General features: G+C 36.6%; 1 protein-coding gene across 4 annotated transcripts in view; it reads left to right on the top strand.

Moving 5' to 3' along the window:
- Positions 1-15,794, top strand: part of LOC140145907 (transportin-1-like) — a 58,308-nt gene that overhangs the window by 23,789 nt on the left and 18,725 nt on the right. For 2 of the 4 annotated variants that reach the window (XM_072167626.1, XM_072167625.1), the window contains exons 5-8: positions 6,683-6,764; positions 12,238-12,360; positions 12,791-12,909; positions 14,717-14,891. In XM_072167626.1, coding sequence (XP_072023727.1) covers positions 6,683-6,764; positions 12,238-12,360; positions 12,791-12,909; positions 14,717-14,891 — 499 coding nt within the window. Of the gene's footprint in view, positions 1-6,682; positions 6,765-12,237; positions 12,361-12,790; positions 12,910-14,716; positions 14,898-15,794 lie in introns of all 4 variants that reach the window. The other 2 variants (XM_072167624.1, XM_072167623.1) reach the window with 1 other exon arrangement.

The raw sequence follows: 15,794 nt of genomic DNA, 5'->3' as shown, positions 1-15,794 counted from the left end.
ATTGCAAGAAACTGAGCATGATCACATGGACCTTGTTCAGAGAAGATATCTTACCCTTCCCAGAATCCTTTGTCGCATGATACATCACCTCATTTCATCAAGTTACACTCCAATTACTTTTTACAGGTTCTCCTTGTTTTTATTTTGAGAATAGATTGGCTAAACATGGTGCGATAGTCAAGATAGTTGGCAATATCTAGATGTGCTCTCTTCTTTGAGGTTAGGTATTTTACAATTAAAAAAAAATATAGGAATGCATTGTGGGAAGCAGCCTTCGATTTAACCCTCCTGATTGCCGTACTGCCCTCAAAATATGTCCTTTATCGAAGGCAGTCATTTGCTGTGCCCTCTGACGAAGGTGCCGTCGCTGCCCCTGCCATGCCTCTTCATTTAGACGGTCCTTAGCGTAACATGATTGGTGACTAATCGATATTTGGCAGTTTGTCATCTCCTTCACCATCTATGGTCAAACTTACAATGGCATATTGGGAAGACATGAATCTCTGTCGCAGACTGAACATTCATGCATATTCATGTTGATCAAAGTATACCTAGAGTTGGCTAGCAATTCCTGGAGGATAACATAGATTTAGAGATTATTATAGTGACATAATTGAGTGTACAAAAGAGACAAATCAATATTCAGCAGCTCAAACTTACAATGGCATGATGGGAAGACATGAATCTCTGTCGCAGACTGAACATTCATGCATATTCATGTTGATCAAAGAATACCTTGAGTTGGCCAGCAATGCCTCGAGGATCATAACATAGTTAGAGAACATAGTGTAATTGATTGGACATAATTGATTGCTGAACCAAATGTGTGTGTGTATACTCAACATTAATGTGGCTTCCTATAGAGCTGGTAACTTTATTTGATGTCAATTAAGATAACGCAATATAAATTTGTTGCCCTGTAAGGTTGAAGACATTTCATATGGCTGAGTATTTCCTTCAAGATTTCTTTAAATGGAAAATAAAGATGAGTAAAAAAAATGTAAAATTTGAGAAGTGGCAAGGAATTTCATAATATTTTTTGTCAAATGTGTCAAAATATTCAAAATGTAAAAGATAAAATATAAATTTGACCAACAGACTAAAATTTCCAAATTTAAGCGGACCCCAAAAAATCTCCTATGTGATCAGAATGGACTAACATCAAATATTATTGATTTAGGGGGCTATTTTATTTGTTGAATAAAAATGCAGCCCATGAAAATTGAACCTTTTGTTTCCGATAGGAGGGTCTGTGTGGCACCTCCCACACTGACTTCTTGAGGTTTAAGCCTTTGAATGGTCAATGTGGAAAGATAAAACAAAAACAAAATGTACAGGGCACTAATGAAGTTTGAATATCTCTAAATTTTCAATGGATTATTAGGGAGTGAATAGCAATTTCAGGGACAGGGTAGGTAGGATGGGGGAGGGGAGTATTCCAAATATGGGTATTTACTTTTTATGTGTTCATTGCTCTTCCAAACTTAAACAGTTCCACAGGTGTCAAAATTAATTGGGAGAATGCTGCCTGATTTTGACTAATGCGGGGGTTTTCATTCTCAAAGAAAAACGGAAAACAACCTGGAATTTAACATTTATATTTTACAAAACGGAGAACTTCGGTCTCTACCCTAGACTGTCAAATGCTCACATTGGTTATAGCTGAAAAGATATAATTTTGCAACATTTTCAATTTACCAAAAGATAGAATACAAGTGCACTTTTGAAATAGGAACTTCAATATTGTTGCACAAAAATTAGCTTGTATTTCTTACAGGTATAATGGCCTCTTTAGAGTCTGATGAGGAAATATGGGGCCCCTTTTAAAGCTATATTTAGATTTTGCTGAAGGAAGCAGCCAGGAGGAACTGAGTTTTGCAAGCCCTGATGGAATTTCAGTAGAGTTTAGAGATTGCCAGGTCAAGATTGCCAGGAAAAGCAAAAATATGAATGGAGTACTGTAAAAGTGGACATTTTCACGCGATTAATTTTTTGTGCTTTTGCCAAATTTGAACTGTCTTTCTAGTTTTTAAATTCACGATTCTAAGTTTCCTTATATTGACCTAAACACAAAAGGAATATATTTACATGTTGTTATTTTCGTGGCTTGGAACGTGAATAGCGCGAAAATAATTGAAGCAGGAAAATTGCCACTTTTATAGTACACATTATCAGAGGATATACCTGACCCTTTCCAGTATCCTTTGCAACATGATACTCATTTCATCAAATGACAACAAATGACATTTTATAGTAGACCTTAAAGGCATTTTCATTAATTTCGTATTTATACAAGCGGTAATTCCCGTTGTATATTTACTTGCATTCAATGCATATTAGTAAACACTAAAGTGTTATTTATTCAAGTACATAGGTGGCCTACTTTCAAGCAAAACAGATGTGAAGTAAGTCTTGCAAGACCCAAATATAACAGCAATTTGCAATTCCAAGACAATACCGGGCTCTCCGTAGATGGCGCCCCAAATATTTTGATGTAGGTGCAATGTATTCCCCGAGGCCTACATAAACAGGAACATAAATGGTGTGTTGAACACTGTACAAAATATCTTTAAAAATTTTCATGTCTGTGTAAATCACATAAATTAAAATTGTTTAAAGGTGAACCTCATTGAAAATAAAGTTATATATCAATGGAAAGCTTATGATGCCAGGAAGCAGAAAAGAATATTTTTATTTGCCTAACGCACCAGGATAGACATAATCTCCATGCAAAGATTGGATATTGGCACCCCCTAAATTACAAAACGAAATCGTTCAAATTAGGCGCTTTCAATGATGAGCGTCAGCACGGGACACACAGTTACTTCCGGGTTTGATTGTAAACACAATGTCCATGCACTACTGTGGCATGCATCGGGCCAATGCACGAACTCATCAGTCATTGTCAACTTACTTTACATGAAAAATATCTTCAATATAATAAGAATAACATGAAGGAAACATCATGATCAAATCAAGAATGAAGTTCCTGAATAAAGTGTGTGGATTAAGAAATGGGAAAAGTGCTGGCCGGGGTGATTTGGGATAGGCCAAGCCATCCACGATATGCAGGGAATATTACAGTAAAGCACGAAGAGCGAAGATTCGCCGAAGAACCGGAATGAAAACAGATTGCAAAAAATAACTGCTAGTGCTACCAGTTCAGATCGTCACACCAAGTTGAGATGAACTTATCACAATGAGAAAATGAAGGAATAGAATAAGGTACATGTACGGGATTTTTTAATTATTTCTTAAATTTACAACCGGTCATGTATGATAGGCGAACTCGTATATAGATACATACGGGATGAGCTCAGTGACTGACTGAGTCTCACTATGCCGAGCGTTCAGTATCCGCGACTGTACTGTACTTGCAGACAAAATGACCAATTTGATATTCACATATTTCCAACTTATTGCTACTTCATCAGCAAAATTTATTCCTGTAAATGTTCCAAATATAAGGGAACGAAACACCCCAGTGAAACACAGAGGACGAAGCCCCGAAGCGAGTCGCTGTGTTTGTGCATATCCGTCCCTGCACTTCAGCAGCAATTTACGCATCGTGTTCGGTAATCCATAAAACATGAATGTTTCACTTTTTCAGTACCGTACACTGATTGTACTATCATTAAAGAATCATGCCACAAGTGACAATATTTTAATTTTATTCAGATTTCAGAATTCCATCAAATAACGGTCTACTAAGCCTAAATTGTATTTATTTTATAATCTGCCCGAGTATCTTTCTTGTTTCTTTCAATCGCGATTGTGTGGAAAGAATGTATTACCGCAATACGCTAAATATGAAAACCTTTATATGGGCTGGATTTGATGAAATCGGCGTAATGTATTTTATTAATTTTGGATTACTGCAAGACGATATTTTTTTAATCAGACATTTTCCAATGAATCAAGAATATATAGGGAATGTCACAAACAAGTATTTAATTTGTTATTCGATCATGTTTATTCAGTCCATGACATGAACGGTAGCAGCAAGCATTTGCGCATGGGATTGATCCCAGCGAAATTCAAACTCAATTACCCAGTTATACCCAGCCAGTTATGACTGATTTTGTCAAAATTTACGGAAAATTTATGTGTTGACAATAATTCTATTATTTCTAATATATATAGAAGGAACCAGCAACTTGAAGATTCCTCTAATTTCAAGCTTTATTGTGAAAATCAGACTTGCCGGGCAGCTTGCAAAGTACAGGAAGCAAGTCTTGTTTACACGTTTCGAGTAAGATCACGTGATCTGCGAACCCTGAGCTTACGCCACGAAAGCATTCCCAAGGTCATAGGCGATTGATTTGGGTGCTTTTTGGGCGCTTTAAAAAGACAAAAATTCAATAATTTTTTAATTTTTCAGCTTTATTGGCCATCAAAAAAATCGGAAAAAATAATTTTTAATATCCTGACATCATAAGCTTTCCATTGATATATAACTTTATTTTCAATGAGGTTCACCTTTAAAATATTTTGCCATATAGATATAGGAGTTTGCAAACAGGAGCATCAATTTATGAAAAGGACTATAAATTTGAAAATAGCATGCCAATATTTTAAATATTTTTCAGTGGCGGTGTAGCGTGTAGCTGCTTGAACACATAAATACAAAATAAGTTGAAAAATAAGCCTGTAGAAATGGCATTGAAATAGTTTGCTATCTATAGATTTTTTATTTTTACCTGAGGGCTAAAGGAATTTAAAAAAAAAGACTGAATAAAAAAATTAAACCAATATTTATTTTACACAAAAGTGGTATACATGTGTAACTGGTTGAACACACAACAACATACTTTTTAAAATGTGCAGGTCTGTAGAAATCACAAATTGTTTTGCCTTGTTAATATTCTGTTCCCTACATAGTAGTACAGAAACTTCAAGCGATGCATGACCTGAATAGAGACAGAGGCCTACTTGTTCAGGAGCTTACCCATGTCGGAAAAATTGTCTTCCCACCTTGCTTCATTTGAAGGTCTCTTCAACCAGAGCATTTTTTGTCTTTTTTTTTTACAAATTTGCAAAATTTGCGGGATTAGTACCAGAAAGCCCTATCTGCAAAAGTTACCAGCCATTTGACAGTTTCTGTATACGATGTCTGGCAGCTATTGCAGATAAAGCCTGCTTGCCCTCAACCCTCAAATTGTTCGACTTAAATTGTGTTCATATTGTCGGACGTATGCCCATCAGAACTTGGGTCGGCGCAAGTTGCTAGGAGTAGCGGTAGGCGCTGCCAGGAGTAGTGGCAGTGTGAATGATGATCAGCGTAAGTTCCGCTAGGTGTATATCTGACTAGTTACTTCTGACAAACGTAATCTCCCCCAGGCATTAATTGTAATGTGAATTCTGCTACGCCTGGCACCCAGTGTAAGTATGATAAAAATATTTGATGGAAATCATAAATTACCAAAAAGGCCTAAAAATTTAACATGACATAGTAGCCACCAACCCACATTGGAGCAAGAGGGGGACAAGATGTTTGCCATTTTGCTCCCCCTTTGGCAAAGCCACTACAAAGTACAATATGGTTCCATTTGTGATATACATGTAGTGCAATTTTGTGCCAAGCCCCATGGGAAGGGGACATTTTCTCCTGTGTAGCTTTGCTAAGGCATCAAGGTGTGAAATGGAAATTATGTCCAACACTTTCTACTCTGATCTTATAACACCTGCATGTACTATTTTATTTAAGCTGAACACCAGTGTAAATTTATGTTGATACATAATACAAAAATTAGTTGCAAAATATCATGATGCATAGTTCAAAAATGTATGAGCAATACCAAGTGCCAGGATTGGTTTATTTACATGGAAATCTGTAAGAGTTTTTCCAGTAGCAAAAACATATTCAAAATAAAAGAATTCCCATTTTGTGACTAAAGATAAAGAAGAGGAAAGACAGGAGCATGATTTGGATGCGAATCACTGAATCAATGCATGCCTTGATTTGCCTAGGGGTAACATCTGACTTTTTTTGTGATTTGTAATTTTTTTGCTGATATGGAGTCCCTGGTCCTAGAACCAAGTGCCAGGATTGGTTGTGATTGATTTAAAAAAAATTGAATCACCAAAAAATTACAATTTGTAAAATTTTGTATTGCGAAAGGGCAAAGATGTAATTTGTGTTCAAATTTATAGAAATTAAATCTCAGATTGCACTATAGAGCATCTAGAAGTTCTCCAGAGCTGGACCCCATCTGTAAAGACCTTGTCCATAAAGGCCTTAAGGCACATATCCAATTTGGGGCGAATCAATTGATATTTTCAAAATTAGGTGAGGAGAATCAAATTTGATCTCCTGAGCTCCAATGTGTTGTGAGGCCATGAATGAGAGATAGAGATACAGGAAGCAAAGAGAAAGGCAAGAAGACAAAATAAGAGCACAAGAGAACGAGAAGGGGACAGAAAGAGAAAGAAAGGGATAGCAGCAGTCTGTGGCCTCACAGACTTTAGCGAACCTAGCCCATTCAACCGAGCGTGAGTTTGCTAACGCAACCTCTCTGGATAGTATACTAATAGCAGCAGAGCCCGAAAGTAGTGCTAGAAAGAGAGAGAAAGAGGATATATTATGACCTCCCTGATCATGAGTTACTCAACTCATTGAAAAAGCCGCAGTTTCAGAGTACTACAAATCACATTTGAATATTATTGGTTTCTTTCTTTTCAGATCCCATGCCATCGCATGTGTTAACCAGTTCATCATTAGCAAGACACAGGCTCTTATGCTTCATATAGATGCATTTATACAGGTAAGACATCTACTGGGGTCAGGTGTACAAAGTCAATGGGCTATTCCAGTTGAAATCCATACACCCCATGTGGAAGACATTACCTCAAAATCTCCCACACAGGGAGTGTGAATTTCAAATGGAGTCCCCCATTCAAAAAGCCATGAGGATAACCACGTATGCATGAATCCCACTTGATGCATGATGCAATAACCTTAAGTGAGTATATGCCCATGGATAGGGTATGTCCTCCATAGGGTATGTATCGATTTCAACTGGAAGTCTAATTTAAACAGTCAAAATACTTCTATTTCAAAAAATGCAAAACAAAATTCGTCAAAATTAATCCAAAATATGCAGTTGATTTGAAATTTCTCATGATCATGAAAATGTTCTTATCTTGGCTAGATTTCAAAAAGAAGGTTGAATCCTGGCCATAGCATTGATTTGAAATTTTGAAAATCGGATTGCTAAATCTAGCTGATTCTGTTATTCTTTGAAAAATGGGGGAGGGGGGCTAATGCTATGGAAGGCTATTTGTTGAACTCATCCAGATTTTTTGGCAGGGAGTATATTGATATAAAATTGGATCGATTGAGCACTTGGATCCATCAAAACATAATAATGTATGAAATAAATATGTATTGCTATTTTGATCTTTTCAGCCCTAAATTTGCCCTTAATTTGTGTCAAAGTAATTTTCTGAATCTGAATGTTGATGCACACCTGCGATGTAGTAGCAATAATGAGGCAGCCTCACAGTTGAGATTCATTTAATCATGCCTTCCAATAATGCATTGCTTCATAGTCTTAAAGCAGTGCATTTAGGCGACAAAAAAAATATGTTCTACGGGCCTGAGCAACCCAGATTTTAAATAAATGGGGAACAATTCTTCCAAAATATCCCAATTCTCACCTATTTGGGCTATTTATTAAGCTAATGCCATGTTATGTCTATGACTTAAAATTTTTTTTTTTTTTTTAATTGGACCAAACGACCCTACCTGTTAGAGGAGATCTATGGAAAATTAAACAATTTCATTTTGTTGGCCTAAAGCAAAGGAAAGAGCAAGGTCCATGCGTGATTTAGCACATTTTCAACAATGCATCATGGGAAGGCAATATTTCCTGCTGAGGATGCAGCCACTAGGCTTGTACATCTCATCTAATGATACACAGAGAACATAAAAGGCAAAGACAGAATGCAACACTGTGAGCCACAGTGATCAATATCATCCTCGATAGCAAAGGTCAATAACCTCTGTTCTGTACATTAGCTGAAAAGTTGTCCTCGAGTTGTGGAGGATGCGGTTTTGTACCCAACGCATGGAAAGGTCATTGAGTGAATGTAGACATCTATGGGGGTTAGGGAACTGTGCAGTGATAGATGAGGATATTTGAGATGCTAAATGCAACCTGCAGACACAGCCAGCCAGTTGAATTAATCAATATTTATTCTGCGTTGAAAAGGTTGCACAGATTGAATTCGCTCCAACTTCGCATTTGACAAAACTGGAGAGGCTGGAGTACTTTTTCTGTAAAAATACATGTTTTTTTTCCTTCAAATTTCTTTTTGAAGCAACTTTTAGTTAGGAACTGAATATTCTGAATAATTTAGTGGCAGAATATTTTCACAAATATAGTCCTTGGGGCAATTACTACAAGTTCCTTCAAGAGCGAAGAGCTGTAAAATGCACTTTTAGTGGCAATAAAATTTTACAAATTTTAAAGTCTTTTGTACCATAAAGTCCAATTACTAAAATGAACATTTTTTGACAATTCATTTCTGTATTGAAACAATTTCTCACAAAATTTAGTTCTTTTAACATTTGGATGCTATTCAGTAAATAAATATTCTTGAGCTACTTATATTTGCTGGTACTTTATGTAGCAGCAGCAAATTCAGCGCAACAAATTTCCATTTAATGCCAGTCTTTGTGCCATAGAGTGCATTGACTGAAATAAATATCGCAGCAAATTGATTTCTTGATTTCGTACAATATCCAAAATATATGTACACTCAGTTTTAGTCAGCTTTCATCTTTACTGTAAATAAATAATATTGTCATTAGAAATTAAAGTATTTTGTGCATTAAAGGAGATACATGGAGTGACGTACACTCTTGACAATAAATTAAACCCACAAACAACAAGCCACTTTCAGAGTCTGTGTTACGGGTGCGGATAGTGATGTTTTCACACAATTTTCTGTGGGACCTGACAGCACATCAGACACACCAAATTGCATTTTGAATTATGAGGAATGTCCTTCTGATATCAAATAATATTGATTTTTTGAAATTTTTCGATATTATTCAAATTTTATGGCAAATTTGACAAAAATTTAACAGTCCTTAAAGTAAATTGTATAAATCTAATGGTGTGTACTTCAAGTGTATGTAGCTGGGAGGAAAAGCTGTCCATCATATGAAAATTTTGACTTTAGTATTGAAGATATACATTTTTTTTCCCCAAAACACCAAATAAAATTCTGCCTTTTAAAAAAAAAAAAAAAGAATATCTTCAATACGATGGTTGGCTTTTCGTCTTTGCTTCATACACTTCAAGTACATATCATTAGATTAAAAAAAATTGTTTGATATCAGAACGGCCACTCCTCTATTTCAAATGCATATTTGGTGTGTCTGATGTGCTCTCAGGTACAAAAAGTACTGTGCATTCCATTTAGGCCAAGAAAAAAGATTTTGTCTCTCAAAATGTTTGGCAAAAAACCTATGTGCAATACTTGGTTTCAGTTAAAAGCGTTATGCAAAATGTGTCTGGGCCTTACTTGTGGTTGTACATGAATGGTTACAATGATTTGCAGAAGCAGTACTACGTGATACAAAAAGTATTGTGAAAATGACAAAATGACACTTAAATTTCACACTTTTGCCCTGAAAATGTTATACAAAAGATATTCACTCAAAAAGAGCCTTTTTAGTGTGTATTATAATATAGCATAGATCTGCAACTTGAAAATTAAAAAAAAAAAATTTAAAAAGAAAATTTTGTGGCACAAAATATTTAATGGATGAAAATAAACTACACTTGATCCCATATGCAATAATCACCACCATGCATTATTAAGTATGTCTATTGCGACACCATCACGGCGACAGGGCAAAGCATTGAATCATGCCTTAACAACACTTTCCCATGATGCTCTACTTCAGAGCCAATATATAGCCAGTGCCTGATCTGTACTGATACCGAATTTAGATGAAAATTCTGATGGGAGGTTCGAGGTACTATACAGGCCTGTGAGATCTCCGCTTTTTCTGCTTTTTTCATTTTTCTGACTGATTTCAATTTCCGCTTTTTTAAACAATTATATCAAAAATCAAAATAGTGACTTTGCACCAGAAATGTTTCTTTTGCCCCTTCTGACCAAGAAAGCTGGCTATGCCCCTGATCAATAGCATGGTTTTAAGCATAGATATGCGATCTAGCTCAATTTAACCCCTGGACACTACTGGTCATCTAACAGCATTTCTGATTGGTTGATAACTTAAAATGCTCATTTCAATTACCAATTATGACTAAGCTTTAAACTATTTATGGTCAAACTTACATTGCTTATGATCTTATTAATACCCTTGTTGATTGGTTAAAAATTGGACACAATGTTCATTTTGGCCAATCGGCAGGTAGTTCTCATGGGGTTAATGCAAAGCTGAGCAGTCTGGGAAGACTGTATTCTCTGCTGTGGTGATAGGGTAAAAGAGAGCCTAAGCAACGCATGATTTTTTTTCTTAGCTGTATATCTACTGTTGAAGAGATGCTGTCATTGAATAAAGCTTCTAGTGCTCCAAGGTTTCATTTTATTTATTTTGGTAGACTAGGCTGATGGTATTCTATCTGGTGTGTTTCAAATAAGGTATCGCACCTCACTTGCCTGAATAATTTACAACACCACATTCGTCCAACCTATTTAGCACCCCTTCCCTAATAAGCACCCTCTATAAATGTTTTCAAGGGAATAGCTGTTGAAGCGTCCCCATTTAATACTGCCTGGCCTATGATTATGATGTACACCAAGCTGTAATTTTGACTTTTCAGTTTTCACTAGATGGTTTCAATAAGTGCCACTGAAAATAACTGACTTTAAAGTATCCAGGGCGCTAGCTAAGTAGGCCAGGATATTTTAAGTGCTGCATTTGATGAAAATCTTGCATATTGGCAATATGTTACCAAAATTGACCATATTAATTATTGACTAATTCAATAAAATTGTGCCATTTTGGTCTTGTGAGTTGTGGGCTCTCTGGTGGGCTCCAGAGCTAAATTGAAGCTGAATGGTGGGCTCAAAAACTGAGTGGTGGGCTCTGACGCCCACCACAGCCCACTGCAGCTATAACCCTGAATCAGGTTGAACATAGGATGTACATGTATCAACACCATGATGGAGACAAGCTATGTTTATTTTGTCAACATTTTGTTGTCCTTGCTGTCGTCCTACAGCATAATTAAACAGCATTCTTTCTATCACATGTTAATTATATAAGCACAGCCAGCACAAACAAGTGCTATGCTTATTTGTAAAATCCGGCTAAAATCATATGTTTGAAAGAGCAAATAGACATCAAATTTTCAGAAAGTTTATTGAAAAAAAAATATGTCAGAATCACCATTATGAGCAAGAAGTGGTTTCAGTCAGCAGTGGCTTATAAAGGGCTATTCCAGTTGAAATCCATAACACCCCCTATGGAAGACATTCGTGACGTTAATCTCCCACACAGGGGTGTAGATATCAAATGCGGTTGCCCTTTCAGGTAACCCCTGGAGGATTAAAGTCATATCTTCCATAGGGGGTGAATGAATTGCAACTGGAATAGCCCAAAGGTCAAAAGCCATACTTGTTGTGGTACTTGATCATGTTTGAATAATTCAACTCGGGTAATCTATAATCAACATTCATGGCAGACGACCGACTTCATTCATTAGTCATCTGTAAGACACATTTATTAAAGCCAGCATATTATTTATTATTGACAAATAATTTACAGAAGAATTCATGATAATGATATTAGATATTTAAAACCTATCCAAGCTAGGGATAGAGAATTATTTTTGTTGAAATTCCCCGGGGAAATTCCCTTTGTTTTGAGGAAATTGTGGTAAACTGCAAAGCACCATATTTCATTAACTTCAGATGCAATTTTAGAAGAACCGAACTAGCTCTGATAATCCGTAATACAAATGCGCTGTAATATTAAAGTAAATGCTGTAAACCTTTGATGAGAGCATATTTTCTGTGGGAAGGCGACTTTTAGGTGGGACTCATATGATTCGTAAAGCATATGGGTAAAGCACAGACACTACGCATCGTACATGTAGGTACCTTGTAAACATCGTGGAAGTATGCTATCTTCAAAGGTTTATGTCAGCAAAATATTATAAATGAAATGCTGCTATGTAGCTATATAATAACCCCTAGTGTATGTATTTTGCACAAATTAAAATAAAAAATGTGTATCTCTTTTATCAACAGAACCTGTTTGCTTTAGCATCGGATGAAGACTGTGAAGTACGGAAGAATGTGTGTAGAGCCCTGGTCATGCTACAAGAGGTCCGCATGGATCGACTTCTACCCCATATGCCTGACATCATAGAGGTAAGACCACTGTTACTTAGCACAATATCTAGAATTCTTGACTTGCATTCAGACCTGGTTGATAGGTTTGCAGCTAGCAGAGATTCAGTGCCAGACAGCAATATGCTGTTCCATTTAAAATTAACACTACCCCTGTGGAATGAATTTTAAATGGAATGAACAGTGAACACATTAGGCGGTTCCATTTGAATTTCATTCACCCTCTGAAAAAGAGTCAACCTAAATCTGCCACAGAAGGAGGGTGAGTTTACAAATTGGTTAATGCGCTAATTCCATTTGAAGTTCATACTGTCCCTGGTGTGGAAGATATCTGTAAAATATCCACAGGGGTAGTGTGAATATTAAATGGAAAAGCCCATTATTTAAAGAAACTTGGTAATTTTTTTCACTGTTAATAAGCTATTTGATCATTTTCCTTTTCCATACCCAGTACATCTTAATGAGAACGCAAGATGCCGACGAGACCGTAGCATTAGAAGCCTGCGAGTTTTGGCTCACGTTAGCTGAACAACCAATATGCAGGGACGTCTTAGCCATACATCTAAATAGGTAGGAAGTTTTATCATATCGTTGTTGGGCTGGAAAAACCTCCTTTGTACTTGTGGCTCTTGAACATGATTAAAACAAAACTGCCAAGAGTTTACATAGGAGGTTTTGCTTTAAACATGTTCAGGGGTCAATGATATGTAGTTTTTCAGCCAGTATTGTTCAATAGCAGGTATGTCTTTCTGTTGCCTTTCTTACAGAGCCCCTGATTGGTTCATTACATGACTTAATCATCTGAGTAACCAATCAAAATAGGGCTTTTATATCTCAGCAATTTTAAACTTAATGCCCTTCAGCCCTACTGATCTTTCTACCATATCTTTGATTGGCTCAACATATGATCTAGCCCTCTTTGTAACCAATCAAACTAGTTCTTATAGATAATTCAGCCGGTAGTACCCATGGGGTTAACTTTGGAGGCTGTCTGATGCTCCCAATGCCCACTAAAATTGCTATATCTACAAGTTAATTGACAGGTGCGTGCAATATAGCCATATGCACCATTTTTGGTTCACAAATCTCACTATTCATTCTCGATGTTGGTACTCATTGCTGTGAAAATTGGGATTATTGCATTATACTGATTTGCAAGTGGACCTTCTCCCTGCACAGTAAAGCTACCCGTCCGGAGGGGTTTGTCCGCAAACCATAGCTATTCTACAGACTTTACCGGACTTGGCAAAAAAGTAGTAACAGGCGTAGTATTTAACTGCAATTGACCTGAGGAAGTATCTTACCCTTCCCAGAATCCTTCGCATCACCTCATTTTATCAAATGACACTCCCATTACTGTACAGGTTCCCTATGTTTTCATTTTGAAAATAGACGCTTAAACATGGGTCAATAGTCATGAAATAAACATATTTTGCAAGATCTGGATATGCTCTGTTCATTGAAGTAGCATGAAATAGCATGCGGTGCTAACAAACTATCCTTTAAAACCTTGAATATTGAAGTGACATATTGATTAGAACCCCTCAACTGAGAGCTTCAACTTATCCTAATCAATGTTTTTCTTTGAACTGAAGGGAATGTACAGTTTTTTCATGTGATATGCTGGCCTTCATCATCTTTGAAAGTGTTCATTGATCAGAAGCTGAGACTGTCATGATAATCAGATGTGATGACGGTTTTGCTATTCAAACTCCCTTCCAAGGTCGTGTACAGGTGGTTTTTCTAGGTGAAAATGATTTAATAGAAATGTTTGTTTCCTAGGAATGTAGACAAATTTCTCTCCAACATATCAGGATTTCCCACCATTTCTATATCCAAAAAAGGCACAATTTCCCTCCAGATTACCAAATTTCCCAGAAATGATATTCCTGAATGCCCCATTTTTTCAATGCCTGTATAGAGATTAGTCCCTAAGAGTATCAAATGAGAATTGCCCTATGTGTAATGCTATGGTAAACCTGCCATATTGGTTTGTCATGTAATGTATGGACACCAAAATATAGTACCTCCGGCATTTATAGAAAAAGCCCAAAATCAGATGATTTGCATCTTCGAAATTATGTGTTACAGAGGTTTGCGCTAGTAGCACTTGCCGCATGTTATTGGCAATAATGTTGGTAGATATTGTATGTACAGCATTTGAAATAAGCCCTATCGCAGTGCAATTTGCACCCTAAATATCGCCTGTGTGTTGATTGTCTGAGACTGCACTTTAAATTGCTTTGTATCAGATTAAATTGTACCGAACTTTCAAAATGGGTGCAAAAGTGCAACCCAAGGTAAAATAATGAATTTGAAGACTGTGTATATACCTGTTCATTTGACCAATTGTTAGCTTATTACTCTTTGTTTTCAGGCTTATCCCAGTGTTGGTCCGTGGCATGAAGTACTCAGAGATTGACATCATTCTCCTGAAAGGTGATGTAGAGGAAGATGAGATGATTCCAGACAGTGAGCAGGACATAAAACCCAGATTCCATAAATCCAGGACACACTCACAGCAGCATTCAATAGAAGAAGAGGATGACGATGTAAGCGTGAGTGTGGAGTAGAGTAGAAAGTTTGTCTTGTCAACTTGTTTGTTTGTTTTGTGAATGGTGTTTAGTTTCTTAAAGGGACTTATAGAGATCTGTCGAGGACCAAAAAAATCTGTAAAATTGTCTGAAGCTAAATTGATTCAAAAAGCAGGGAAGTATCCTTAAACCATTTTTTGTCCCAGCGATATCATCAAGATAAGAAGAAAACTAACAGATTCGGCTGTCTTTGAGATTGATGTGTCCCCCTATTGGAATTTCTTCTTCCTATATATGTGCTGTACCTCAATTTTGAGTGTTACCGCATAAGCTTTATTCTCAAAGTTTACCTATGCATGATCTTGGAACTTAGGAGATGGTCCCTCTTCTCTTTTCAAATAGCTCTGACACGTAATGTGCACAGGTATGACTCTTCTTGTACACGGGACCAACAGCTTTATGTGACTTTCGAACCACAGGGTCTCGGATTCGAGGAGAATCACTGAATCGATTCTCGTAACATTTGTTGCAGGCATGAGAATTTTCCTGCTTTTGCACTATTTCCTGCTTTTTTGTGGTTCAAGTTTCCACAGTTTCGTTTAATTTCAGCCTGTTTTTTGGCCTTTTTAGCCTCATTTCACACGCTTTTTCAGGCTTTTTCAAACTTTTCAGGTTTTTTCATGAATGATTATTCTCATGCCTGATTTGTTGTGAGAATCAATTTCTTTCATTGAATCTTGCAGTAAGTGATGGTTTTAGATTCTCGAAAACTGCCACAAAATCTAGGCAATGACGTTCTACCCACACTACCTTTATCTGCATGTGCAAAGCATTGTATCAATACTTTTTTTTTCATTATGGGCAACTTGGATATATATATGAAGAGCTTTGTTTCAAAACCCCTTACATCCACTTTTGGCC

The sequence above is a fragment of the Amphiura filiformis genome, chromosome 2, assembly GCF_039555335.1.
Source record: "Amphiura filiformis chromosome 2, Afil_fr2py, whole genome shotgun sequence".
NCBI classification, from domain to species: domain Eukaryota; kingdom Metazoa; phylum Echinodermata; class Ophiuroidea; order Amphilepidida; family Amphiuridae; genus Amphiura; species Amphiura filiformis.
This window is presented reverse-complemented; position numbering and strand designations above follow the sequence as displayed.